This window comes from Clavelina lepadiformis, chromosome 7, assembly GCF_947623445.1.
Source record: "Clavelina lepadiformis chromosome 7, kaClaLepa1.1, whole genome shotgun sequence".
Taxonomy (NCBI): Eukaryota; Metazoa; Chordata; class Ascidiacea; order Aplousobranchia; family Clavelinidae; genus Clavelina; species Clavelina lepadiformis.
This window is the reverse complement of record NC_135246.1, coordinates 19,226,296-19,252,860: the sequence shown is the minus strand read 5'-3', so window position 1 is coordinate 19,252,860 and position 26,565 is coordinate 19,226,296. Positions and strand designations below refer to the sequence as shown.

Here is a 26,565-nt window from a genome sequence, read left to right as displayed (position 1 = left end):
TTTGTAATATTTACAGAAAACTGAAACAAAATTTTAGTGAAAAGTGAAGTGTTTTTTGGCTATTTAGTTTGGACAGGAGAACTAAGCCTTATATGAACATAGACTATTATAATAAAAACATAAAAAATATTTCTGAATTATATTTCATTTTAGAAATTCTTATTCAAACTCAACTGAAAATAAACCGCTGCATAAACTTCTGCACGAAGCATGAGTCAAGCTAGGGCTGATCGACCCGTCGTACTGTGGACGGCTCCCCGTCAAGCTAATACCGTGAAACCGGAGACCGGAAAAGCAACTCACGACATCAAGTGCAACATTATGGCGAAACGCGACACGAAAACCCAAGAGTTCGCGAATAGGTCGCCCGAGAAGCGAAGAAACGCGATCGCTTCGTTGCCGTCCCTAAAGCTTCCGGGCAAGTCTCGATGCAGCAACTTTTCGGTGAAGTCCCTTCTCGATCAAGACGTCACATCCCCTTCAGATAGTGGGTACGGAAGTGGTAGCCCCAGTCCCAATGAAAGTAACACCCATGTTCCGTCGACGTGGAAGGACTTGCCCCGGAACCGAGTTCTCGAACAATTTTGGCGAAATAAATCGACCGGAGATATAAACGAGACAGCAACCGATGAAAAGAACACGACATGTCTGCCTGTCTACTACCAAAACCTCCTCTATGCCATGAACTCGCATTTTTTGGCAAGGCAAGCCGAGGAACAGAAAAAATATGCTCGGCCGGCCGGATCTGAGCATTCCCAAGCCCCGCAGACATTTGGCCAAAACGTCGATTCTCAAACAAAACCGGTCGAGTCGGACAAACGTGTGGGTAAAGATAGAAAAATGGGCGCAGATGACAAACTTAATCCACCTTCTAGTGAATTGTCGGCTAAATCAGATTCTTCGGATTGTCAAGAAGAAGCCTTAAATCTTTCCACGACTGAAAAACGCGATGAAATAAAGTCCAGCTCCCAGCCGAGCAGAAGAACCTCAAGCGTAGAAGCCGCTGTGGAAAGTGGGAAGCAAGAAGTGAAGCCGGCGAAACCCGCTGATGATGGAGCCCGTGAGCCCGTATCATCGGTCCCCGTCCCTCCATTTGCCAACCCCGGTTTTGTTCCGGTGCTCCCGCATGATTACTACGTCATGCAGATGAACAAGATGTTGTGGGATAGCGCTCTGTTCCACTCTTCATCGGCATCAGGAAAACGTCCTCCACTTCAACTCCAGGGATCAAGTTACGTCGACCACTTCCAGAAGTTGATGGAAACCTCGGGAAAAAATGCTCCGAATCCCGCGACATTCCAGCTCCCAACGTCGGGGTTGGGTGTTGGGCTCCAATCTCCTAGCTGGGGCCTTTCCACTCATTCGACCTTCCCAAGTGAGTTGAAAGACCACCTTTACAAGTTGAGAGTCGTGAAATGCGGCAAATAATTCTTTTCTCTTTTTTGTTTATCAAGAAATTCCGTTCCCGTATTCGGCACGACGCGCGGCTCTGAGCGAAAAATCATCATCATCAGCAGATACGTGGCGAAGTGGTCAAAGAGTTTTCAACTTGCTCAACAACCCACTTGTTAGGTTCAACTCGAGTCAATTCCAAACTCACCAGAACCTCCCCAGACCAGCCCAGTCGACAAACAGAGGCGCTTCCTCCCCAACTAGCAGGTACACGAATCGCGTGGATAACGCGAAAATAGCTGATAAACTGCTGATAAACCTGAACTTGATAAATATCTCTCCGTGCAGCGAATCGTCGACGCCAGGCTCGACGCGGTGCAAACGAGGTCCCAACTCCGGCTACAAATCGCTTCCCTATCCGCTGCGCAAGGAGAATGGAAAGATCGTGTACGAGTGCAACGTGTGCATGAAGAGATTCGGACAACTTTCCAATTTAAAGGTAAAAACCTCGACAATTTGACGCCAAAAGCTTTTATAGTCATCCCTAAGACATACAGGAAATTCGTATTCGCGTTTTATGAACAGCACATCCAGTTTAATTTAAGCTCAAAGGGCAAAAGTTTTTATTGTGGCCTCATCGTCATCCAGGTTCATCTGCGAGTTCACACCGGGGAGCGACCGTTCAAATGCGACACTTGTGGTAAAGGATTCACCCAACTCGCCCACCTCCAGAAACATCACCTCGTCCACACTGGGGAGAAACCGCACGAGTGCGCTGTTTGTCATAAGCGGTTTAGCTCAACGAGCAACCTTAAGACCCACATGAGGCTCCATGCAAGGTGGGTAAAAACCAGGTTTAGTTACAAATGGAAGCAAGTCTAAAATCATATGATGGACGTCACTCTTAATGAGTAAATTTAATTTAGCAATGAATTCTCGTCGAATCCGATGAGGACGGTTTCCACAAAATCTTCCTACTCAGCGTCCTCGCATCCGTTCCACCAAGGAAGCATTCCACAGATCCTGCGATGGTTCTAAATCCAGGTGAGGAAAGCGATTAATCCCTGGAGTAACAGGAGCACGATTGTAACGAGAATTAGGTTCCACTCAAGGAAAATAAAACTCGTACAGGTCTAATAATATCCCATTGATTTTACAGAAGACGTGTTTTGGAAGAAATCAATTATGACGTAATAATCCACGTCGCTGCTTCTGCGTTTGATGAATGCAAATGATGAAATAAGATCGAACCAACAGATATGATCCTGATGTAATCACGGCAAAGCAGATCAGATCCACTGAGAAAAATTAGCGCCACCAATCGACTGTATATCTTGAACTTCCTATACATAGACATGATATTACACAGCAACATGAACGTCCACTGTCCTTTTGTCGATAACTTTAGATTTCACGTGACGTCTATGCGTTTGAAATTCATTACGCCACGTGTATGGTTATACTCTGTTCTTTTAGCCAAGTTTATATATGCGCTTATAGTTCAAGAAAGTGTAATATATCAATCATACAACACAATCATAAGCTGTTGATATAGACCAGGCAGCGGAAGTGCAAATGTGAATTGAAAATACAAAAATTCAAAGAAATTCAGTTTGATTCGGAAGCAGTCGTCAAAAAATCCGAATGAATCCAAAATTTGTCTCCAATGCGACAGAGCAGACATCGCAAAAATAAAATGGCGTCTTGCTCTAACGACGCATCGCGCACGCAAAATGATCGTGACGTCACTGGGAGAGTCGCATGGTAGCCGCATCGGATGTAGCCTTTGATCTCAAGTGCTCTCAACGAAGTCGGTTTCTACGGGGCGGTGAAAGCTGTTGCCATGCATGATTGTGACGCAGGCGTGCTTGTTGCTAGGGCGTCGCAGGAACATTTGCACGGCGAGGTGGAAGTCAGGGAGAGGTTGTTATCACAAGGCCAGTCTCATGTTATTGGCAACGCAAGTGCAATTAAGCAAACTAACTATTCTTGTATAAACGACCCGAGTAAAAAGTGCACCTGCGTATAAGCGAGATTACACATCGACAGTTATAAGTGGCGGCGAAAATAAACAACAACGAAGCAGCAGATTGCGATGAGCTGATGAAACAGTAGCTTAACTCGCCTAAAAGAGCGAGGGTCGAAACAAAACAAGGTAAACCCAAAACGTCTTACATCGTCATACAGGCAAACGACTTTCTCATAACATGCTCTTTTTCGTAGCTGCTAAATTCGATTTCTAAGAAAATTGTAGGAGGTGTGCTACAAAATAGGTCTGCTTCTGTCAGCCCCTTTCCGGACAGAACAGCAGTTGCACTCAACCTATCATGTAACAGTATGGGCTGTAACTAACAGGACTAGTTTCGTTTGATGAGACTAGGCTCATAACCAAGGCATACTTCCAGGAATAATTGAAATAAAATCAAATTTCGATGTTACTGTACCAGTCAAAAGCCAATAGAATTCAGAGTGGCTAATGTTCCCACGAAGTGTAGTCGATTCATATCAAAAATTACATCGCCACTGGACAGGGTGTATCGCAATAGAGACGACATGAAACAGAGGCAACAACAAGCGAACAAGATTAACAATCATAGAATAACAACGCGCACTCTATAACGTTGTTTCAATTATGACGTGATAATCAAATCGCTGGAACGGAACGGAAAGTGCAAACAATGCAACCTACGCGTCGACTCGTTTCCTCTTTGCACGTGCACCTATAGTATCATCGAGTAGTGCAATACAAACCACGGCTCGATGTGCGATGGCGATTATTCTAATATTTCACGAACGTGTCGAGTTAAAACACACAAATGTAAAGCAATTGTAACATCTTGTCGTGCAAAGACAACTTTCCGCTTCGATAAGTACAATTTTCTGATTATGATTTCACGTATTTTGCGAAACAATCGCGTTTGTTAGCTCTTATTAATTATTGTCGGAAATGTCGTCGAGCGACGTCAGCAGAATGCAAACTTTATGAGAATCGCTTGCTATGATATACAGCATAACCGGGTCGTTTTCCCATAGTTGTTGTTCTTTTAAGACTGAGTTTGATTGGTTTAAAGCTGTTATATTTATTTGCTAAGTTACATAATTTTGTTCGAAGCGATCTGCTGGCGTCGTTTTCCACGATCAAATTCCTTTCCGTATTCCTTTCTATTTTGTTAAATTCAATTCGCCTATTTAAGGTTTCATTGCAGCAAGTGATTAATGACTTGATATCAGAGTAATTAATCATCTCTATTTCTTGCCCTACTGTAGAACAGCAGCGGCATAAACAGGAGCGAAGACCTGGTAATCATTGGAAACAAGCCAATTCGCAAATCGACATGCCAGCCATTTGTTTGTGACGTAACAGACAAGGAACTTGAAGTTGTTTGTTTTCATGTTTACTTTCACAAGTTGATTGGCGTGATGCGCAGTAATGACAACAATAAAAAATTGCTGGGGAATTAAGAACTCTGCAAAATCTGTTTTCCCGCGCAACAATCACGAGAGTTGCAGCACTTTGCAGCGGAAAGAGGCATCGTGGGCGTATCCTTCGTTGAAACCGAAACAAAAACCCTCAAAGGAAAAGCAGTTTATTATCTTTGAGAGTTCGGAAACTATCCCGATGGAACAGAAGCCTTTTTGCATAGAATGGCGAAGTTACAAGGACCAAATATGCCAATCACACTCAGTGTAGCGAATGAACATATGTTAGAATAAGTTGATCGAATGAAAACAAAAAACAAACCGCAGTCAGTTGTCATTAATCTTCCTCCGTCACTTAACCTGGCTTGATTTCACACAGGGTGGACAAATGAGGCAAAATAGGAAAGAAATATGAAACCTAATTGAAAATTCTCCCCGCTTCCCAGTAAATAGTGACCCCGCTATATATAGATCCCACCCAATCTTGAACAATTTTCCATCAACTTCTTTGTTTGAATCAGGAATAGCCAAAGACGGACCTACATAAGAATTTTAGCAAAAAACAATATTCAGAAAAAGTTTTAAAATTATTTTCGCTTTCAGCGGAGATAAAGGTTCGGTTACGTCATGAAGTGTCATTATAAAAACGGGGCCGAGATAAAAAAAGTCTCCCAACATTTTAGAACATTCTCGACAGAAAACCACCTACACAAAACACAAATATAAATGCATCCCTACACTACACATGAAACAGCTCTTTGTTTATTGCAACTAAAATAGTTGCAACGGAAAGGGTCTTTGATGGGGTGGTACTAATTATACCTGAACAATTGTACATCTTACTCACTGTTTGCATTTAAAACACGAACCAACGAGCTGTTCAGCAAGTTTCGATAATCAGTGTGACGTAACAAAGTACTGCCCCCTTTCCGCAGTTAGATCTATTTCTATTGCACCTAATTCTGGAATAGCGGGTGACGCTGTAGGTATAAAGACATGTGGCACCGTGAGTTATGACAGGGTCCGAGCCACGTCACACGCAGGCAAGTTTGCAGTTCAAGGTCATATAATTTCATCCCACCATCGAACTTTGCCGAACGTCGGACATTTAAAGTGGGGTTTTGCACAGAAGAAGGCTGGCAAGTCACGTGAAGATTCTATTTCGTTATCATGTGACGTCAGAAAAGGAATGAAAACCAAGTTTTAACAAGCAACACAAGCATCTTTGTCTCCACCTAGTGGCAACAGGTAATTACTCTGTTTCAATCAAAATACGGCAAAGCGCATTCCAAGCTCGGGCATAAATAAAGGTTAATAATTAAGAAATGTTGCTCATTTGTTAATTACTACTTGCTGCAAGCAAGAAAAATGAAACGAAAAATAATGTTTTTAAACCAAATATCAACAAAACATCTACATACAGCGCAGCACCAACTCTTATGCGCGTTAAAAAACAACTCAATTCGACGGGAACTTTTAAACCGGCGACATGACGTCACTTCCGGTGCAGAGTCTGCGATAGTTTTTGGAAATTGTGAAAGAACTTTTGCAAAATCGAGATGAAATTGCGATTGTTTGACAGGAAAAGGCAATGACCATAAAGCGCTCGCTCAAATGCAATCGCGAAGGTCGCGCTTTTATGTTTCTGCAACACAGGCGTCGCGAGTATGTTGACGGTTTGAAGTTGAAAATATAGTTTGGTGTTTCATCACTAATCAACGTTGACAACGTCGCATTATTCAGAAGTTTTAAAGTCACAAACATTCAATCAATCAATAAACAGCGTTTGCTGAACAAATTAGTCAGTGCCTACGTACCAAAGAAACTTTACAAAATGAGCGCTGTATATCTGACCATGCAGCAAGAACCTGACAGAGACAACGAGTACGCCGGACTATACTGAGCTAATTTGAAAAGCACCTTCACTACGCGCGAGGAATTTTGTAATCAGCGAGTTTATTGACTGCACCTTGGAGCGAAAGCGCGCAAGATTTGGAAGTTGCTTGTAACAGTTTTCAAGAAAACGTTTCACTGAAAGTCAGAAATGTAAATTTTGTGGGGAGAGTAAGTTTTGACTTTAAAAAGCTAGAAAGCGTTCCAGGAATAACTTTGGAAGTTAGATAGGATTTTGGTTCATGGAAGTTGCGGATATTTTAAGAACCATGCGGTTACAATACGAAGCAATAAATTTAGAAATGATATTTATTAACGGAATAAAACTGCAAGATACGTACCAGATGAATAGGATTCTTGCATTTACTGCTTTCATTGCAACAGTGAAGCTTTTAAAACTGATTTCGACTCTTCCTAAACCGCATTACAAATATTTCGTTAGTAAAATGAAAAATCAGGATATTCAATGGGGCTCTAGGAGTAACTTTTATTACACTGCTCTAAACAAGCTTTCTCGAGCATAAGATTGCTGCATCAGGTGTACTAAGAGAACGCCTAATGAAGTTGTACAATCAATGAAAAGATACAATTGAAGCAGCACAATCATCTCTTAATACGCCCAATGAAGCCGATGCTTGCGAAAGCTTGTGTGAAGAAATTAGGAATAGAAGTAATGTTATTGTTATGTTAATGTTATCCTGGGTTAACACGATTCAGACATCATCAAATATTTTGCTATAATTTGTTACAATTAAAGAGAAACGCTAACGCTTCTAATTTCTAAGCAGGAATAAAACAGCCAGAACCGTCATGGCGGCAATGTTCCAGCCTTGGAAGATTCTTAATTTTTGTTTCTCGTTTCTGGTCACTCTACAAAGTATTTCAGGATAAAATGAACAACAAACTTTCAAAAAAAACTTGGCAGCCCTGGCAGGTCGACAACGAAAATGACGTAGGCAAAAACAAAAGGCAAAACACCGCGACAAAAGACGAAAATTCGACTCTTCCGTATAAATGCCACGCGTGGGATTCGACTTCAAGTAATCACGCAAGAAGTACCGCCGACGCACCGCCTATGACGTCAGAAGAAGGTCCACTTGACCTCTCGCTATCTTCAGCGGCGAAGAGGGAGAGACTCGACCAGAATAACAACCAACGTCATAATGATCAGCGCGTCATGAAGAACGACGAAACGCAGTCCTCCTCCTCCTTCTCCTCTCCCTGGAGGAAAATGCTCGATTTCGCGAAGCTTTATACCGCCCTTGTCCGCAACCAGATGCCGCTCCGATCGACATCGGAGGATGTGGTGAGTTACAGCGACAACTACAACGCCTTCTTTGCCGCCGCCACCGCCATCTATCCCCACTTGCTGCGTTCCTGGCTCGCCAACGTCGCCGTGGGTAATTCGGTGGGGAATCACCAAGAAGGTGCGTTCAATGCAGGCCCCGAAGGCTCCTACAAACCGGACGTGAGCGCGCATTGTGACGCAATTATGTCGACGTCGCGTTTCAACGAAGCTCGGCAGCATACAGCGGCGTTACCAGGTTAGACATTACATTTTCTGCAACGTTACTTATTATTACGTAACAAGGCACACCGATGCCTAATAATTAGTGACGTTTTATATAATGACCACGAATAACCACGATCTTTATAATAATGAAGTCGCTTCTACAATGAACTTAATGGAGCATTAAGTTGATAGATTTCTGACGCCACATAAAGTTTTGCATTTTAATGTTTTTTGCAATATTTGTTAAAGTAAAACAAGCCTTGGATGATTGCGCTGTTTTGATTTGTCTGCTTTAGAATCATATGGGAAAGCCCCTCTAAGAAGAACTAGTCTCTATCAAAACGTCGCAGAGATCTCGCATCCCTCTCATAGACATCTTACTCACATGCTGTCCCAACAACAAGAAAGCAGTGAAAGCACGTTGGCCCTCTATCAACGGTAAAATAAAAATCATCCGTTATTGGAGACAAAAAACACAGCAAAAAACTTGAAATGTTGACAACACGCCACACTTCTAGCAGCGAGTCCCATTCAACGGAGCAGAAGGTTCAGCTGAACTTACAGAACCGTAGAGGATCTGGCTACAAATCGCTTCCTTATCCGCTGCGCAAGGAGAATGGAAAGATCGTGTACGAGTGCAACGTGTGCATGAAGAGATTCGGACAACTTTCCAATTTAAAGGTAAAACCCAACTTAACTAGACGACACGTGTCAACTGCATATGTGACCAAGGCAAAGGTCGTTGAGGTTTTAGAACACGGAGCCCTAAATATAATTGTTTGATTTTTGCGAATCTCCATCATATTGATGGTCTTAAACGAAGCCCCTTAAAATTCATTCAAAGACCACTTTGGGATCCGTGGACTCCAGTTTAAAAAAAACCTGTCACTTACACATCCTTACTTTCTATTGTGGTGCATCTAATCGTTTTTTTCCATTACCAGGTTCACCTTCGTGTTCACACCGGGGAGCGACCGTTCAAATGCAGCGTCTGTGGCAAAGACTTCACCCAACTCGCCCACCTCCAGAAACATCACCTCGTCCACACTGGGGAGAAACCGCACGAGTGCGCTGTTTGTCATAAGCGGTTTAGCTCAACGAGCAACCTCAAGACCCACATGAGGCTCCATGCAAGGTGAGGGGTGTTGCCTAGCAACCAAAACGATTATCGATTAACGATTATGCTTATCAGTTTCAATCTCGTAATAACAAAATAGCGTCATCCGCCTTTCTCTTTCTAGCATTTTCTCACCGGGAAGAGTTTGCCAGCGCGACAACACACGGCCATCGATGCCCGGGAATTCCTCTCGTATAAATAGCGGCTTCGATGAAATGTTGAAAGCGCGCAGTGACGTCGACCAAAGATTGAAACGCATCGATCTTTGCGCGAATCTGCCTCGAGCTGTTTGCCACTTTTCAATCAACAGCGACACCAGCGATCAAAGAAATCTAACCCCGGGAGGAAATTCCGCGCATGCGCACGGCGGGTTTACGACGTGCCGTCCCATGTCAACACATTTAGCAAACAACGCTTTCGCTCCAAGTTTCCATGACAACAAAGCGCTGTTAATCGAAACTGGACGTAAAATATATCATCGCGATGGAATCGTTTCGACCAGAGCGACCACATCTGGAGATCTTTCGAACAACGTTGGATCAGTTGCAGATAAATTTCCGACCAAGATCACTTTTGAAAAAATCTAACGAGCCCTAACTTTTTCATTATGGGCGAAATGATGAACGACCGAGTTACCAGTTATGTGCAAGCTTGTTTATAAATCGGTAAACAATCGCGGTTTTTTGATGAGCAAATTGCTTGCAGTCGTGCTATATGTTAACGATGACGTGTAATTGGTAAACAAATAGTAACAAAACTTGAAAGGGCAAATTGTGGCGTTCTTGTTCAGCGCATGGCTCGTTAAGATCTTTATCGTGAATTCCAACACATAAGTTTGCCGTAAAGTATGTAATTATACCTGGTAGAGCGTGAAAAAACGAAAACACAAGTTTGAAAAGCAAATACTGATAAACAAAACAAATACCGTAGCAAATACTGATCAAATACTATCAAATCAAATATAAATACTGACCAAATGAAACACAAGTCACAGCATTTTGAACCGTGAGTCAAGTTATTACAAATAGAGTGATTCGCACGTATTTTCCATCACCGGAAACCGCAAACTTTATATTGAAACATTTCTACGAAAAACGTCAAAGTTACCAGCTCATGATTGCAACCTAAACGGCAAAAGAACAAATCAATAAGCTAAAACAAGAACGCTTGAAAACGGTTTGTTACGTCATTAATATGAAGCATGAGATCATCGGCTTGTTGACGTTTGAAAGGCAACATTGCGGTGTCATTATCTGAATACCGTAGCTTTTAACAATGCACCGTTTACGATAACTCCATGTAAGTTAACAGGTGACGTTTTTAGCAATTCACCACCCAAGCTAAAATGTACTTTAAATTTTAAAGATACAAATAAAACAATTTTAACAAAAACTTTTATAAGAAATTTAACTAAGACTTCATACAACGCTACAGACTGCCATTGGCTGAAACTTTAAAATCTTTCAAGACAAGCATCACATACCTGGACTCATGTTTCCACTTCTATCAGCTTCCTCCGTGAAGTCCAACCTTCACTTTGCTGTACAGGTCACTGTACACTGTACACGTAGCTTGTCTTTAAACAAAAAAGCTTCTCCGCAACGAAAGTGACAAAGTTCAAATCACAGCAACGCAACAGCGAGCGGTAAATTTTCATAAAACGCCGAAAGTCTTGGCACAGAATTATTACATCACAAAAGATATCACGCAATGACTAAACAAGCTATACCTTATATTGTTCAAATGGAACGTTGTTTTATATGTTAAAAAGCAAGGCTTGCTTGTCAAAGTTATAACCTCAACCTAAAATGTGACGTGAATACAAGGCTTTGCATAGCAAACAGCTATAGGTTATGTTTTTCAAGTAAATAAGTCATCAAACGGCGCTCTGCAAGTTGCAACACAAAACTGTAGTGTAGTATTTTTCATTTTTCGTTTCTGACTACCAATTTGCTGTCAGTAAAGCAACGTGTATTGGAACCCGGGTGGCAAAAATGAAGTTTAGCAGGTATCATTGGCCTTATCGTGATTCCATTAAACGAATAAATCATCAAGAAAAAGTCATAAATTTTAAAGTGAGGTTACCACCGAATAGCGAAGGACCAATAAATATGGTTTTGAATTAACTTTGGAAAAATACTTTTGCTATGAGCATAAACGAATTTATACTTTTGATGGCCGTTTCCAGGCTATTTTGAAGTTATGACGGTTGTGAAATTGTTCTGTTGCAAAAATAAAAACGTGTCTACGTCATCAGAATCTGTCGGTTGCCAGATTGTTTATACTTTGCACTGGCAGAAGCTGATTTTATTTGTACGACTTGCGTATGACGAATCCATATGATTTGATGATGCAACAATTTATCGCTTTGCGGTGCATCCTCTTTATAGAAAATATCCGGTTTTGTTTTTGAAGAAGTTCTTTTTGATGAGTGCGCTTTGATGAGCAGATGTTTTTGAAGAACACAAAACCAATCCCATCTAGATCATTCATCGCGAGTTTGCGAAGTGAAATCGCGCAAAGTCGGCGGCGAGAGTGCTACTTCGTGTTCAAATTTTCATGCTGCTGACGCACTTCAAATGAATGTCGGCTGGTTCCTGACTATATTAAATTTGCAACAAGTGGTACTTAATTAGAATTCAGAACCAGCGACGATGGTGCTTGGATATGAATGGGGCGGCGCATCATATAAATGATACTCTTTTATTTTAACGGAAAGTAAAACGGATGAGGTCGGGATTTATTGAATTAAAAAGTATTTTTTCTTTTTCGCAATCTGCACCTGGGACGAATGAAATCATTTTAAGAGCTCTCACGTAAAAGATTCAAAAGTGTTATTAAAGCAAGCTTGTCAACAAAAAACGATTTTATTCATTGCCACAATTTAGTTATTGCGACCAAAGCACGTCAAAAAACACACGAACAGTAGCAACAAACTTGCAGTAACAGTTTCAGTTTTCGTACATTTTGCTGTAACACTTGTAAAAAAAAACATAATTTTGTTTTAATTTGCAAAAATATTTAGAAAAAATGCACTTTTTGCCAAACTGGACACTGGGCAGTGGTAGAAAATATTCAAAGTCGTATACACTCTGACGTCACAATCGTTCAGCTTTGAAAAAACAATAAAATACGCAAGTATTGACGGTTTTACGTCATAAGATATCTGTGTTAGAATCAACCAGGCATTGATCGATCAACATACACCAGCAAATTGAGATATTTGCCTTTTATCTTTGTCATCTTCGATATTTCGTAAATCACGCTGCGAAGTTGTTATTTCTGGACTCGAGATGGCGCTAAAGAACCAAAACTTGCACAAACCATTTCCAAGTTGAACAAACTTTGAGATAAGTTCAAATTACTTCAAGATCAACCGCCATCAAGCATACAGCAAATGTAAGCGGATTGTTGTAAGTCTGATTGTAACAAGTCACTCACCCGTAGTTAAGCAGTGAAGTTTTGTTCTCGGATTGATAATCTCCGCCATAACCTCCGTAGCAATTTATCGGCTGCATCAATGCCAGTTTATACGTCACTTCCGTGAACGGTTTTTCACTTCCTTTTTCACTTATTACCTCAATTTGATGTCTGAAAATGGTGCCTAGCTGTCCGTAAGTTCGTGATCAGCTGAAAATTGTCATAATTTTTATCTCCAAAATTTGCGCTTGCCTATCCGTTTATGACATCATAACGATTAATGGATTGATCGTTGTTTCATCGCCATCTGGCGGAGTAAATGACTACGCTGGTAAACCTCTTGGTAGCGCTAATATTTCGACTTAATCGATGAATGACAACATTTAATTAGGCTTTTCTCCCAATTCTTTGAACTTTTTCTCAATTTTCCAAGAAATTCCAAAGTATTAAGTGAAAATCTACTTTGCGCTCATCCGTTCTACACTTACTGACTCGTTTACTTGTTTGAGGCTTGGCCAGAAATTCAAGAGTCATTAGATTTTTATTAATTTGTACAAATTTACAAAAAGCAGAAATTTGATATATTTATTGCCAACCATCGCAGAAGTAAAATAAATATGAAGCATTGTTACTTTCTAGCTGTAGTGCTAAAATTAAAAATATTTTGTAAAAAGCTCACGTGATTGTAGACATTATTTGAAGTTCATTTATACGCAAAAATATATAACAGTTGTAATAAAGATATTTATGACGTAGTAAATAAGAAACCCGTTTCAACATTGGTAGTCTCTATACAGGCCGGTCTCGGAGTGGATTTAACCGGACTTAACAAGTCAGATAATCCAGGCGTACGCTGATGCGGCCGTGAAAGGTGACGGTAATAAGTCTGAAGTATCTCGCTCTGATCGGGTTCGGCAACATATTCCGCACACGAGTCTCACGATCAGTGTTGCTTTCAAAAATCTAGAAAAAGAAACACAAGATTAACCATAACAGATCAGTATAGCCTGACATAAACAGGTAACAGCTTGGAGCTGAATCACAAACTTACTATTTCGTTACCATCGACATCTGTTATCACTTGCATTTGATTGGTGGAATTTCCAAACGATATCTTAAAGCTCGACACTCAGCAAGTCGTGCAACCTGCGCTCCCTCCACTTCCCTGGGTGACCACACCTGTCACTGTGGTCGGCCCTCTTAGGTCAACTTGAAGCCACTCTCCTGGCGATTCTGCAAGAAATTATTACGTCATTATATCGTGGCAGCATTGACAGATGTTTTAATAGCTACTGTAACGTCCGTAAATGACTGTAACGAAATGTAGGTTTTGTATTTTTGTACTTTTGTATGTTTTTAACGTTTCGTGTCGTTCGTCATATATAGCTTGTTTAATTGTCGTACAGTCATGCACGCGCATGGTCGCTTTGTGTCTGCTTGTCGCTGCAAGCGACGTTCTCCACTCCACGTAGAGTAAGTTTGTGGTCAAACTTTTCTCATTTGTGTCTTTATGCACAGATGCAACATTTAGAACGCGCACAGAGTTAAAGTATATTATTTGTTTTTAATCACTTGTTTAAGTTGCGATTGAAACTCTCACGTTTTATAAATTGCGTAATCAGCCTAAGGTGCGGAATTGCCTCGAAATCCATTTACGCTTTCCCCCTCGAGACAAGGAACGCTCCATTCTTAATTAGCTTGCTGGGCGGCGCACTGGATTTTGGCTGATTTTAGATTCATTTCTAGTGATAGCAGCGATTGCGAAAAGTGATTTTGAATGAAGTTCTGCCCCAATTATGAAGGTTTTTACGAAAATTACACAAAAACGCTGCTTTTATTCTGTCGGCAGATGCCGGCATTTGGGAAATTGTAGATTCGGCTTCAGTGACTTGCCCTAACAGCGGGAAGTTCCCTAAACTGTCGCGTGGCATGACTCTAATGTGTAATGACTAATGACTATACAGTAAGCAAACTTACCGTATTTCGATACGTCAGGATGCCAAAAACCGTCTCCATCCAATCTTCCTTGATGAGCAGCATAAATTTGCAAGTAGAATGACGACGCGGTCATCTCGTCATCACGCACTTTCCCACTTTTCACACCAACCAAGCAAGTGTCCTCTGCAAAATGTAAACGACATATGTAAAGCTATTGCTGGATTAGTTTAAGTGTGAGAGTTTCCAAAACCCATGGCCAGGAGTTTCAGGATTGAATGCACTTCTTCGGAAAGAAGAGCCCACTATTCGTGTGCAAAATGATTAATGAAATTAAAACCATAGACAGCACATTTATTAGGGGATGCTTCGATTATTACGATTCAGTGCATTGATAAAACTGGTCAGCGGAAAATTTTTGAGTGAAAGTTTTAAAATTTCGATTTCATATCAACTTTAAAAACAGATTAATTTTTTTCGTGACATCATATTTTAGAAATACATTTATTCTTCACCATAGATATAGTATAAACATTTTTATGTTACTTTTTTCAGGATGTTGAAATTATTATTTCGTCAATATATTTCCGACACATCTTAATAAAATTTTAGCATATTGCAACCAACTTACTAATACCTTCGTTGATAATTAATTTACCTCGAAGAGCTTCGAGCAAACGAAACAACTCTTCTCTGAGTTGGACGACTTCCCTTAGATTGTACTGGCACTGGCCAGTTGGCCCGACATCGCCCTTAAACCCTTCCGGGCCGCGAGGCCCTGGTGCCCCCCACTCAGGAACAGAGAGACAGATTTCGTGGTTATTATGACTCAGCACAACAGCGAACACTAATGCTAGAACAAGAGCTATCAATGACGTCATATTCAATTGTTGTTCTGCAAAATGCAACAAAATATGAATTGAGACGAGTATTTTATGCAACACAGATCTGCGCACAACCTTTCATGATCAAGTCGATCAACAAAAGAACGTTTCAAAGCAATTAAGGAAATGCATTTGCCCGACTGAGTGTTGACCGGCTGAGAAGTATAAAACTTGAATACATCAAACAACAAATCTAAGGGAAGATAAAGCAGCAACGGCAACCACTACGCTAGTACATTGGGGCGCAGCAAAATCTCTATAACCACAACGTGTTTTAAAATTTCGAGGTAGAAATACTATGACCAGATCGACAGGTTAACTGAGAAGAACTACGGGACTTGTTCTGTCTTCTCACCAACACTCACAACCGAACAGAGGAAGTTTGTGACGTAAGCAAAACGATGCGGAACTGCTGCTGTAATTAAGGATGACGCTACGCGGCCAAAGGCAAAACAACTAAACTTACAAAAGCTTGTGCTGCAGGGAATGCTAACACTGTACTGTTCGTGCAATACAAAACAACGCACAAAATAGATAAAATGAAAAGTACGTGGCGACAGAGAAACCAGCAAACAATATGCCAGATACCGGTAAAAATCTACAAGTAACGAACATATAAACATATTTAACATAAAAAACCGTAAAATAATTAAACTAAACGTGTCAAACACCTAACAAAAACGTTATTGTTGCACTAGCGCTGGTGCACACGCAAGGCTGCTGGCTACGCAAGATCTTTAGTAGTACAAAAAAGTTCCTGACCCTATCTAAGTGCTGGATCTTGCGCAACTTTCGGGTCATGTTTTTCGTTGGATATCGGCATAAGCACAAAAAGTCCGTTTCCACTCTTCTCCAGTTATCGATGTTAGCTTGGGCTATATTTATATCAAAGTTACGTCACTACCTTCCAGACTGCACTACTTTAAATTATTGGCTTACTCAAAATTGAGTAACTATTTCGCCGTAAATATATATCGGCCACGCAGCCCATTGTTAAAGATAGGTTGTTAGGTAAGAAGAATCGATGTTCGTAAATGTTGATTTTAGTTATTTAGGGTTTAAATTAAAACATTGAAATTAGATTTAGACGGGAAGAAAGATTTTCGTTACAATGCTATAAAATTTAAGCTCGTTTAATAGGACAGGAAAAACAGCTTTGAATGCACGATTTGTTCGCGTGAAATATGCTGACAGGTTATAATCTATTCTATATAATTAATATATAATATTATTATTAAAAATTACGATTGACGAGACTTACTAAAAAAAAGAAAAACTTTTCTTTTTTCTTGTCTTTTTATCGTTTCCCGAAACGTTCTCTATTGCCCTCGCATTTGCAATTGGCTTCGTGAAGTGAACAGATAAAGAGGCAGAGACCGTAAATCTTACCGTGAGTGCACTTCTATTGCTATACTTGGGCTTCTTTTTCGTCGACTTACAGTGTGGCAAGCCATTGAAAATTTTGGTCATCTTGCCATTCAAGGAAAATAATTCCCTAGCGAGCCCAATGATGCCACGTATATTGATCAATATTACTTAAAAGTAAAATACCTTGGCAATAAACATAAACCTACACTCAAGTCGGCACCAACAAACTAAATGTAATGAGCTTCAGTTAAAGAGAAAAAAACGTCAGTGCCTTAATTACAAGGCAAGCAGCCACGATAAAACGAGACCACGACCCAACTAGGCTTCAGGCGACACAATAAATTAGTTTGGGCTATGAAATCTGTGCCTATAACCTAACCGTCAGTTTTCTATGGTATAATTAAGTGGGGCGTAGACAACTTTCTCCAGAAAATGTTTAAGAAACGTTCAGGTTCACGAAAGTTTCGTTTAACGATTGTTTCTATTTGCACTGTACATTTTAGCATATTTTGCGACCCCTTGGTTTAAACTTTAAAGCGACAGTGTGCGGTTTGCTTTCTCGTGACACGCCCACTAGCGGCAACATTTGCATCTCCCCATTTGCACGGGTTGGGCGAAACAACCAAACGTCGGTTCGCAGGCGGTCAAACTTACCCAGACCATTCTGGGTGTTGATTCCCCGGTGAAGTGGGAATCGGAGCTAGTGATGAAATTGTGAAGTCTGTTTGGAGAAGTTTAATTACCGACAACTACACTTTGATTTAAGGCCAATTTGTTTTTGGACTTGCCGCTCACTTTGAGCAGTGACATGGAGAGTTGGACACGTTATATAGTTGAGTTTCTATAAACACATGAATAAAAGAGGTATATAAGAAAACATAATGGAAATATTCATGACTTTAGCAATTATAGGATATCCGTTTCAACATCGGTTGGTCATGTTGTTGTGAACTTTACAATTTTCGTCTTGTGGACTTCAGATGTCGCGAACTTAGCAAGTCAGATACTCCAAGCGTAACTCGATGACGGCACGAAAAGTGAGGACAATAAGTCTGAAGTATCTGGCTTCAATTGGTTTCGGGAACATATTCTGTACATGACTATTGAGATCTGTGTTGCCTGGGAAAATCTACAAAGTAAAGCACACGATTAACGATTAACTAACTAACTATAACTAATTAACTAGAACTAGTTGCGATAATAACTAATTAACCATATAACTAAATATAACTAATTAATTATAACACGATTAATATAAACAGCAGAGCTGTGTATGGTGATAGCACGACTAATTCGTATGCTGGTCTATTTCAGGCCACTGTGGGAAGCGAAAACAATATCGCTAGCATCGTCACAGCGTAACTGAATGTAAATATTCCCACAGACAATGAGACAACAAATAAATGTCGAAAAAGCGGAAAAACCGCACAAGCTTGTTAGCAATCTTCAGTTTGAAATCGTTTCTGAATTTTGATTTTGCTTGAAAACTTGCGATCAAGAGGCAATTAAGAGTTTTGGAGTTTAAGTTACTCTAGAATGCGGTAGATTTTATTCCACAGACAACGATCTGCAGATACGTTCTGTGCAACGCGTGCAACCGAGGTCAAGAAAGGGCGTCGTGGTAACAATTGAACTTACGTCTTGTTTGAAACCTACCACGTCGTTTCCATCGACATCTTGTATCACTTGAAGCTGTTCGGTGGAATTTCCAAATGATATTTTGAAGCTTTTTACCCACCAGCTAGCCCCTCCCTGGGTAACTACACCGGTCACTCTCGCTGGAGTTCTCAAGTCAACTTGAAGCCACTCGCCTGGCGTCTCTGCAAGAAATTATTACGTCATCTTATCGTGGATGCCACCATGGATTGTTTATTGCCGAGAAGTACAACTTACCCCATCTTGAATGATAAGGCGTCCAAAAGTTTCCTATTCTGCCTGAACTATCCAATCTTCCTTCACTAGCGGCCATGTTTTGGTCGTAGAATGACGACGCGGTCATTTCGTCATCTCGCACTTTCCCACTTTTCACACCAGCAAAGCAAAATTTCTCTGCAAAATATAAATTTGAAATTTTTGATAAATTCTTGAATGTAACAATTTAGGACAGATCTGGAGCTCAAATATTCTGGACTTATCTGCGCTTTTACGTCCGCTATTTGTGAGCAAAGTTTGTTTCAAACAACACGGACAAGATTAAGTTACTGCGATACAGAACCAAGAAGAGTTACTGCAGATATCAGTAAAACACAAAAACAGAATACAATGTGGCACTCTATAAGATTATCTTTTATTTTTAATTGTACTTCACGGGCTTTCACAAGCAAAAGCTTCATCAGGTGCGTACTAAGAGGTGCGATATTAGAACATCTCTGCGTTCTCAAAATCAACTTTGCTCTATTTATACTCGTGCCATGGAAAAAGAGCGATTTTCTCTTACTTAAAACTATACAGGAAGCACAAGCCATGATACTTGAACCCAATTCTATCCACAAGTTCACAGAAATGTGTTTCAGAAATGAAAAGACAAATTATATCAGCAACAGAAGTTCAGATAAAACAATTTCAGAAAACTTGGGTGAACCTAAGTTTTTTACCTTGCAAACGATCAAAAGTTTTTCGAAGTTCCACCACTTCACTCAGATCGCATTTACATCGGCCGGGAGGACCGGGATTCCCCTTCATTCCTTTTCGGCCACGTGGTCCTGGAATTCCCCGTCTCTCAGATTGTTCGTTCTGGCCTCTGCCTTGGGGTGGCGCTAGAGCACCACGTTGAAGAGACAGACAAATCTGTTCATTTTGACTCAGTACAAACGTCGCCAGATTAACAGCAAACCCCAGTGCTAAGCAGGCGGCTGTCAATGACGTCATCTTGAATTGACAGTCCCTCTGCGAACTGAAACAATATTTATAAAGGCCAATAAAGTGTAGGAGTAATTGACGGATCTGCCAACTAACTTATTTTGGATCTTAGCGGCATCTTGTGGTTAATAACAAGATTAGCCTTTGACTTTATTCTAGGCGATTTTATTTGTTATATTTTATATAAAAATCTAATTAAAATAAAGTGTACTTTTGCCTTCAGCACGTTGAAACCTGAAGTTGTCAAGAAACCGTCTTGAAAAATTACGAAATTAAAACTACCTAGTCACGAAAAAGTTTAAGAGATAAACGCAGACTTGAGCGGAAGATAAAATGCAGTCAGCAGATTTGTTTAAATCTGAAAAACAACTGACTCTGTCACTTTTGCAAATGTCATCGAACAAAAGTACCAAGTTTGTGAGCCGACCATAAGCACGAGTTAACTACATCTCACTGAACCAGAGCTCAGTCAGCAAATGGCGCTTTTAAAGCAAATTTTCCAGCCACTAATCTTTTTCTTTTGCGCGTGAAGTTAAAAATGGAACTACAGGAAAGTTGTTTTGATGCAAGCAGGGCTTGAAGCCAATGCGGCCGACGCGATTTCGTTGGGTCCCGCACAACAAAAATAACAATTTAATTTTTATTTCTCGCAAATAACAGTATTCTTTCTTAATCTGTTCTCAAAAGACAATGTTTTTGTACAAATATACCACAAAGCAGAGTTTTGAAGAAAGCTGTTTTGAATACTCGACTTATAAGTTAACGTTTTTCCAATTGGCAAGGGCCCGCCACACAATTTTCCACAAGTCGAGAAAACTTATAAGTTTTAAGCAACATTTTACGTACAGTGCGCACGTTGTTAATAACACACATTATCCACACACAAGAAACGTTACAGGACGTGGTTGTTGGACATCGCAAGTGCGTCAGAATGATTATTATTACATCACAGAATGCGGTAATGAAAATGCTCTTTGTGAAATTTGTCAACGACACCAATATAAAAATAGCAAAATAAAAACAAGATATAAGTTGGCATTCTGAAGGTTAACTTTATTTTGATTTTTCTACAAGAACTTTCAGGTGTCAGGTGTCTTAGTACAGGTGTACTAAGAAATGGCAAAAAATATTTCAAAATTATTTGGTACAGATCTGCTTGGAAACAACAAATGCAATTGTGACGTAATATCTACATGGATCCAAGCAATCACAAAGTACTTAATGACGTAACAAAATAAAATAAAACCAGTTGGTAAATAAAAGAAAAACGGGATAAAGTTGTATTAAAATTAAAAACGAATATTTATGTAAAAAGTTCAATAAAAACGGAGTCTCTGTTAAATAATAATTAATATAAATTAATACAATTAAAATAAAATTACTCCGAGTAAAACTATTCAGGTCTTAACCAAAACTATTAGAACTTGTTTTGCATTGTTTAGCAATTGTGAGGTGACCCACGGCAATACAGTCGAATGGATTTTCAAGAACTCGCTTTCCACCTTATAAGGCTTGAAGAAATGGAAAAGCTTGATTGCAGGAAACTTTGTTGGAACTTGAAAACGGTCAAGTTGACAATTCTGGAAATTGTCAACAACACTTCTAATTGTTTCCTCATACGGCAGCTTAATTACGTCAAAAACGGAACTTGTTTGTTGGTTTACATTGATTTTAGCCAAACCTCACCGCCAACATTTCTCAATATAACCCCGACAACGGAAAGCCTGGAGCCTGCGTTTAAACAATAGCTCGGGATATATCAGTTTGTTGAAATCGTCAAAAAATATTTTACAGCCAACTCTTACCAGTTTCAAACACAAAGTTGGCAACGTTGGCTGCCTTACTGTGGAACTGAGACCTGCGGAAACAATCAGTCGGTTTTTAATCCGGAAATATTTGGTAAACTTTTTAGCAATAAAAATGCCGATGGTTTCCTGTTATGGTTTCTTTCTAAGAACGAAAGTTATTTGTTAAAGTTTGCTGCTGATAAGGGAAGATTTTTTGAAAACATTTCCCCTTTTAAATTCGCTAGCAGTAAAACTGGTGCCTGTGACGGTAACAGTAAGTAAAATGGAAAATTGTTGGATGGAAATTTTGTTTCAACTGTGATAAACAAGTTTGTTGGAATTAAATTTTGTAGGTCGCAAAATAGTTATTGAGTGAAAAATTTTAAATTTTGAAACGTATTTGTTTTTTAATTCAAACTATAACAGACACAATCACATATTTGACGTCGGCTTGCACGAAAAGAAAAAAACAGGTTGCTACATCGTACTACCGGCTACCTGCTGCGCGTATTGTGGATAGTAGTAAGAAAGGGTAAAAAGGGTAAGATACACACTCGGAAAAAGAGAAAGAAAAATACATTAGAAAGAAAAAAATTACCAATTTTTGACCCATTGACGCCACCTAAAGAGCAAAATGGTTTTACAGCTTTATATTTTATCTTTGTTCGTTTAAACTAAAAACGATAAAGTTATACATTTCTGGGAAAGAAACTTCTTGAAAAGTGTAAACAAACTTTTCCATACAAATGCTTCAAAAAAATGCATAAAATAATCATCAACCAAGAAAACAGCCATATAATGGCTGCGGTAGACCACATCAGATTCAAATTAAGGTGAGATCCACTAAAAAGGGAAGTTTTTCCAAAGATGATGAACATTTCTGGCGTATATAGTTGAATAAGAGAAATAATTACAATACTATAAAAGAATAGACAACTTAATGAAACACAGAAGCACAACCAAAGCACGGATAGAGGAGTGTTAGCCGCATTCTCGTCTTTGCAGATTACGGAAGTAATCTTTGGACACATTTGCATACCGGTATCCGTTTTAAGAAACATACTATTTAGGGCTGGCACGTCATGTCGTAGCTTGTCAGTTTTGGTCAATTCATTACCTTTGCTGTAATTTAAAAGCTTAATGTGTTGTTCTGATGAAACAATTCTTCAGATTACATGCATGTATGTAGGCATAATGGTTAGGGTTCTGTAGGTCGATCTTCTTTACTTTAGGTGGTGGTCGAATTAGGAATAGAGTTAAACAGAAATCTGTTCCGCTTAATCTGGTTGAGGTTTATCAATTATATGTTAATGAACTGTCGCAAAAATGTTTAAAAATGCTGAAGACTAATAGCAATGAAAGGGTTGATTTTTATGTTTTAGTTCTAAAAAATTGATTTTGTTGTTAACTTTTAAATTCTGCAAACTTATTTCAGACCAAAGCGTAGTTGGTGTTCGTCATCACATCGGCAGACATAGGTATGGATCAAGCTTCGTGCTTGGTCAAAATAACGATCGTTTTAATAGTTGCAATTTCACAACGAATGGAAAACCAAATTACTTTACTTGGCTCCAATACGGATATTTCAAAGCTCAAATTGATCATGTTTATCCTAATTCCGGAGTCTGAATACGAGAATGTGTTTCAATCAATGTGCTTCACGCATAAATTAGAAAAACCTCTGATTCGTTTCGCAAACATTTGACGTTTAATTCATTCACCGAGTTTTTTAATTAATTTGTTGTTTGCCCGAATCTCAATTGATGTCTGTATTTTCGCTTTACGTGCTAATTACGTCTGGTGCATTGGTTCCCTGCTTAACTGTACGCTCGTTGAAGGAAAGTTTCTGTTTCAAGTCGAGATTGTCAATCCCTTCTTATAGTACATATCTCGTGTCAAAAAATTTTGTTAGTTTATGATACTGGAGCAACTGAAACCTAAAAATATCGGCAGCTTCATTTCCTACCAGTATCAAAATCGACTGTTACCGTCATTAAAGGTGGCTGATTATTGCGTCAGATGCAGAAAAAGTTTATATACACACAAAGGTCACTTTGCATTTACGCAACCCAATGCCCACGCTGTTCATTAGATTTCTGTATTAACAATAAGATATTATAGACTTATTATACGCTTTTTTCTGTTTCTGTATACACACACGAGTAGTTATTTTAGCAGCTATAATTAGTGGTATAGTTATATTTTATAAGAGCAATTAATGATCGGTATTTATGAAATCGTTTCAGCGTCGGTCGGTCTTTTCAGCATCGGTCGTTTCGTGGTCTCAGCAAGTCAGGTATTCCAAGCGTAAGCCGATGTATCTGTGGAAAGTGACCACAATAAGCCTAAAGTATCTGGCTTTGATCGGGTTCGGGAACATGTTTTGCACGTGAGTGTTATGGTCAGTGTTGCCTTGGAAAATCTGTAGGGTCAGAAACAAGTTTGAAATAAACAAGATTGTAAAGCACGACCTGCGCTCAAGCATAAAGCTCACCACGTCGTTTCCATCGACATCTTGTATCACTTGAAGCTGATCGGTGGAATTTCCAAGTGATACCTTAAAGCTTGTCATCCAGTATCCAGAAGCACCCTGTGTAACTATACCTGTCACTGTGGTCGGAGTTCTCAAGTCAACTTGAAGCCACTCGCCTGGTGACTCTGTATGAAAATATTACGTCGTTAAAATATTGCGTCATTACTCATTACCATGCATCACAGTTTTCGATTTTCGTCCGTGTTGTCTGCTTGGACAGAATAGTTACTGAAAAAAAAAAAAAAACTTACGATACTTGGATGCATCTGGGTGCCAAAATTTATCTCCGTCCAATCTTCCAGCATATGAGATATAGCGTCTGTCCCAGTAGTTCGACGATGCTGTCATATCCTCATCCCGGACTGTCCCGCTCTTCACACCCACCGAGCACATTTCTTCTGAAAAAGAGGTAAAATTGCTGAAAATTTTCAAATATGGTGGATCTCCAGGACTGACAACCAGATATTGTAAAATTTAATACAGCTCTTCGTTGGATCGTAGCAAATGGTAAGTTACGATTCGTATACATGGCGAACAATAAAATCACTTAAAGTAAGTATTTCTGCTACAACAAAGCACTAAAAGACGATATCAGAAGTATTTGAGTCAATAGCAACTTATTGTTTGCGCGTATAAAATAGCGTATTTGTTATAGACCAAGTATATGCAAATATATTCATATGGCCCTCCTTAACATATCTTTTTGTCACAACGCATCTAACCTACTTTAAAACTGTTTGCAGTTTACCTCGAAAATTTGGATGCAAGCGAAATAACATTTCCTTCAGTTCGACGACTTCGCTTCGATCGCACTCACATCGACCTGGCGGACCAGGGTCTCCCTTGGTTCCTTGCGGGCCTTGAACTCCGGGTATTCCCCGTTTTCCAGGCGGCCCTGGCACACCATTAATATTAGCTACTCCTTGCGGGTCGCGTCGGACGTTCAGACAAATTTGTTCATTTTGACTCAGCACAAGTGTCGCCAGATTAGCAGCCAACGCCAATGCTAAGACGTGCGCTATTACCGACGTCATCATCAATGTTGTTCAACTAGTTGTTACGAAATTTGATACTTTCGGTTAATTTTTAGGCTGAAAATAAGATTGTTAAAAGCTTGGTTTGGTGTCATCTCGTTTGTATATATATGTATAATGTTCTGAATGTTCAGTGGAGCATTACTTGATGCTCACGTCACTAAATTACAACACCGAAGCGTTGGCATACGTTGCTTAAACTGACTCGTGGCTATTACTCTTAGTTGTAAATCTGGTACAACTTGTTGCATATTTTAAAAAAAAAATTGAAAAGACAGACCGACAATGCATTGGTAAAATTTGTTTAAACCGAGTCATCAACAGTTGAGCGCAGGAGAGCACGAAAATTTTGCATGTTGGTGCTGTCGAAAAATTGCCTGGGGATAACAGAAAAAGTTGAGACAGATTTCACTTGAATAAAATTGTGTTGCCAGGATACTCTTGAGTCAAGAGTCTTGACTGTAACATTAAATCAAGCGCTCTGCTCGTAATGCCACAAGACCAAGGTTCTTAAGGGACCACACGATCCAGCCTGCTGATACGCTGTTAGACGAAGGACGAAACATTACCTTAATTATTTCCTCACAGATTGCCAAAATGTTTTTCTGATTCAGAACCTCAATGAAGTAATCCAACGAGACATCGGTGGTTCGAACACTGGCGTAAATGTTGCCCGTGTCCCCGTGTTCGATACCCTGTGGCGCCACTGTTGTAATGCCATTGAGCAAGCAAGGGATTAACGACTCTTGCTCCTGTTCAGTGGATCTTCTGGACAGTTTTAAATTCGGACAAAACCATATACAATCAGAAAAACAGATTATAAAATGTGCGACAATCGGAATTTACTCATAAGCTAGCTCGGTAACTGGGGCTCGAGCGATGAGAAATGTTTGACGTTTTTAATTCGTGCAAAGATTTTCCTCGGTCCGACCACGCCATAGGCTACCACCTCTGCGAACAACACGGCATTTAAATTGATTGAAAAGCATGAAACATGACACATGAACGCTCTAAAACATGAAGGTTTGGTGCTGGTGTCCTGCTTAGAATTTAGCTTACTTATCGGAGTTACAGTTTACAATGAAAGCTTGTAAGTGCATCGATCGCTTCTTGACTCAAAGTCACTCAACCGCATGGTTATAGCAACAAAGTCACACAGTAATTTGTCACAAAGATTTTATTAATATAGCTATTAGCATATTTAGGATTGCGTTGCGGGAGGGACAAAATTTATAACTTATAAAGCTTAGCAAACTTTCCAAGTATGTCAATGCCAAAAACGCGCAAACACAAAAATCTAGAGTTTTTAAGTCTCAAAAATTGCTTTAAAACGCCTTGAAAAAAAATGTATTCTCATATTTACATGCAGCTTATATAAAAGTTGCCAATTTATGGTGCACACTTTTGAAC

At 39.7% G+C, this 26,565-nt stretch overlaps 5 protein-coding genes across 8 annotated transcripts; 2 read left to right on the top strand and 3 right to left on the bottom strand.

Moving 5' to 3' along the window:
• The first annotated feature begins 137 nt into the window (after positions 1 to 137).
• On the top strand, positions 138 to 2,928 carry LOC143465621 (uncharacterized). Its single transcript, XM_076964011.1, has 6 exons — positions 138 to 1,375; positions 1,455 to 1,659; positions 1,741 to 1,891; positions 2,041 to 2,231; positions 2,319 to 2,436; positions 2,552 to 2,928. The coding sequence occupies exons 1-5, from the start codon at positions 211 to 213 to the stop codon at positions 2,428 to 2,430; spliced, it is 1,824 nt and encodes a 607-aa protein (XP_076820126.1). The 5' UTR covers positions 138 to 210; the 3' UTR covers positions 2,431 to 2,436; positions 2,552 to 2,928.
• A 3,740-nt stretch (positions 2,929 to 6,668) lies between these two features.
• LOC143465623 (uncharacterized) lies at positions 6,669 to 10,237 on the top strand. 2 transcript variants are annotated; one of them, XM_076964014.1, is made up of 5 exons: positions 6,669 to 8,249; positions 8,509 to 8,656; positions 8,740 to 8,899; positions 9,163 to 9,353; positions 9,460 to 10,237. In XM_076964014.1, the coding sequence occupies exons 1-5, from the start codon at positions 7,598 to 7,600 to the stop codon at positions 9,920 to 9,922; spliced, it is 1,614 nt and encodes a 537-aa protein (XP_076820129.1). In that variant the 5' UTR covers positions 6,669 to 7,597; the 3' UTR covers positions 9,923 to 10,237. The 2 variants fall into 2 exon arrangements, with proteins under 2 accessions (XP_076820129.1, XP_076820128.1); XM_076964013.1 differs by having other exon boundaries at positions 6,670 to 8,249; positions 8,737 to 8,899; positions 9,460 to 10,235.
• Positions 10,238 to 13,812: 3,575 nt separating this feature from the next.
• LOC143466215 (neuropilin-2-like) lies at positions 13,813 to 15,571 on the bottom strand. The gene is made up of 3 exons (XM_076964850.1): positions 15,349 to 15,571; positions 14,733 to 14,876; positions 13,813 to 13,988 (listed from the first exon to the last, which is right to left on the bottom strand). The coding sequence occupies exons 1-3, from the start codon at positions 15,569 to 15,571 to the stop codon at positions 13,885 to 13,887; spliced, it is 471 nt and encodes a 156-aa protein (XP_076820965.1). The 3' UTR covers positions 13,813 to 13,884.
• Positions 15,572 to 17,662: 2,091 nt separating this feature from the next.
• LOC143465515 (lactadherin-like) lies at positions 17,663 to 20,151 on the bottom strand. 2 transcript variants are annotated; one of them, XM_076963847.1, is made up of 5 exons: positions 20,013 to 20,151; positions 19,537 to 19,835; positions 18,836 to 18,991; positions 18,599 to 18,762; positions 17,663 to 18,071 (listed from the first exon to the last, which is right to left on the bottom strand). In XM_076963847.1, exons 2-5 carry the CDS (start codon positions 19,808 to 19,810, stop codon positions 17,934 to 17,936), a joined length of 732 nt encoding a protein of 243 aa, XP_076819962.1. In that variant the 5' UTR covers positions 19,811 to 19,835; positions 20,013 to 20,151; the 3' UTR covers positions 17,663 to 17,933. The 2 variants fall into 2 exon arrangements, with proteins under 2 accessions (XP_076819962.1, XP_076819963.1); XM_076963848.1 differs by having other exon boundaries at positions 19,537 to 20,123.
• A 3,521-nt stretch (positions 20,152 to 23,672) lies between these two features.
• LOC143465859 (lactadherin-like) lies at positions 23,673 to 25,232 on the bottom strand. 2 transcript variants are annotated; one of them, XM_076964370.1, is made up of 4 exons: positions 24,870 to 25,232; positions 24,373 to 24,516; positions 24,083 to 24,246; positions 23,673 to 24,010 (listed from the first exon to the last, which is right to left on the bottom strand). In XM_076964370.1, the coding sequence occupies exons 1-4, from the start codon at positions 25,156 to 25,158 to the stop codon at positions 23,873 to 23,875; spliced, it is 735 nt and encodes a 244-aa protein (XP_076820485.1). In that variant the 5' UTR covers positions 25,159 to 25,232; the 3' UTR covers positions 23,673 to 23,872. The 2 variants fall into 2 exon arrangements, with proteins under 2 accessions (XP_076820485.1, XP_076820484.1); XM_076964369.1 differs by having other exon boundaries at positions 24,373 to 24,519; positions 24,870 to 25,231.
• Positions 25,233 to 26,565: the final 1,333 nt, after the last annotated feature.

Excerpts from the sequence above, each read along its gene's own strand:
- LOC143466215 (XM_076964850.1), bottom strand. The coding sequence starts at position 15,571 with ATGACGTCATTGATAGCTCTTGTTCTAGCATTAGTGTTCGCTGTTGTG. Across the intron at positions 14,877-15,348 it reads TTTGCTCGAAGCTCTTCGAG|AGGACACTTGCTTGGTTGGT; the intron begins GTAAATTAATTA and ends TACATTTTGCAG. Across the intron at positions 13,989-14,732 it reads TCCTGACGTATCGAAATACG|AATCGCCAGGAGAGTGGCTT; the intron begins GTAAGTTTGCTT and ends AATTTCTTGCAG.
- LOC143465621 (XM_076964011.1), top strand. The coding sequence starts at position 211 with ATGAGTCAAGCTAGGGCTGATCGACCCGTCGTACTGTGGACGGCTCCC. Across the intron at positions 1,892-2,040 it reads GACAACTTTCCAATTTAAAG|GTTCATCTGCGAGTTCACAC; the intron begins GTAAAAACCTCG and ends ATCGTCATCCAG. Across the intron at positions 2,232-2,318 it reads CACATGAGGCTCCATGCAAG|CAATGAATTCTCGTCGAATC; the intron begins GTGGGTAAAAAC and ends AATTTAATTTAG.
- LOC143465859 (XM_076964369.1), bottom strand. The coding sequence starts at position 25,158 with ATGATGACGTCGGTAATAGCGCACGTCTTAGCATTGGCGTTGGCTGCT. Across the intron at positions 24,520-24,869 it reads CTTGCATCCAAATTTTCGAG|AAGAAATGTGCTCGGTGGGT; the intron begins GTAAACTGCAAA and ends CCTCTTTTTCAG. Across the intron at positions 24,011-24,082 it reads ATGTCGATGGAAACGACGTG|ATTTTCCAAGGCAACACTGA; the intron begins GTGAGCTTTATG and ends CTGACCCTACAG.
- LOC143465623 (XM_076964013.1), top strand. The coding sequence starts at position 7,598 with ATGAACAACAAACTTTCAAAAAAAACTTGGCAGCCCTGGCAGGTCGAC. Across the intron at positions 8,657-8,736 it reads ACGTTGGCCCTCTATCAACG|CAGCGAGTCCCATTCAACGG; the intron begins GTAAAATAAAAA and ends CCACACTTCTAG. Across the intron at positions 8,900-9,162 it reads GACAACTTTCCAATTTAAAG|GTTCACCTTCGTGTTCACAC; the intron begins GTAAAACCCAAC and ends TTCCATTACCAG.
- LOC143465515 (XM_076963847.1), bottom strand. The coding sequence starts at position 19,810 with ATGACGTCATTGACAGCCGCCTGCTTAGCACTGGGGTTTGCTGTTAAT. Across the intron at positions 18,763-18,835 it reads GCCTTATCATTCAAGATGGG|AGACGCCAGGCGAGTGGCTT; the intron begins GTAAGTTGTACT and ends AATTTCTTGCAG. Across the intron at positions 18,072-18,598 it reads ATGTCGATGGAAACGACGTG|ATTTTCCCAGGCAACACAGA; the intron begins GTAGGTTTCAAA and ends TTTACTTTGTAG.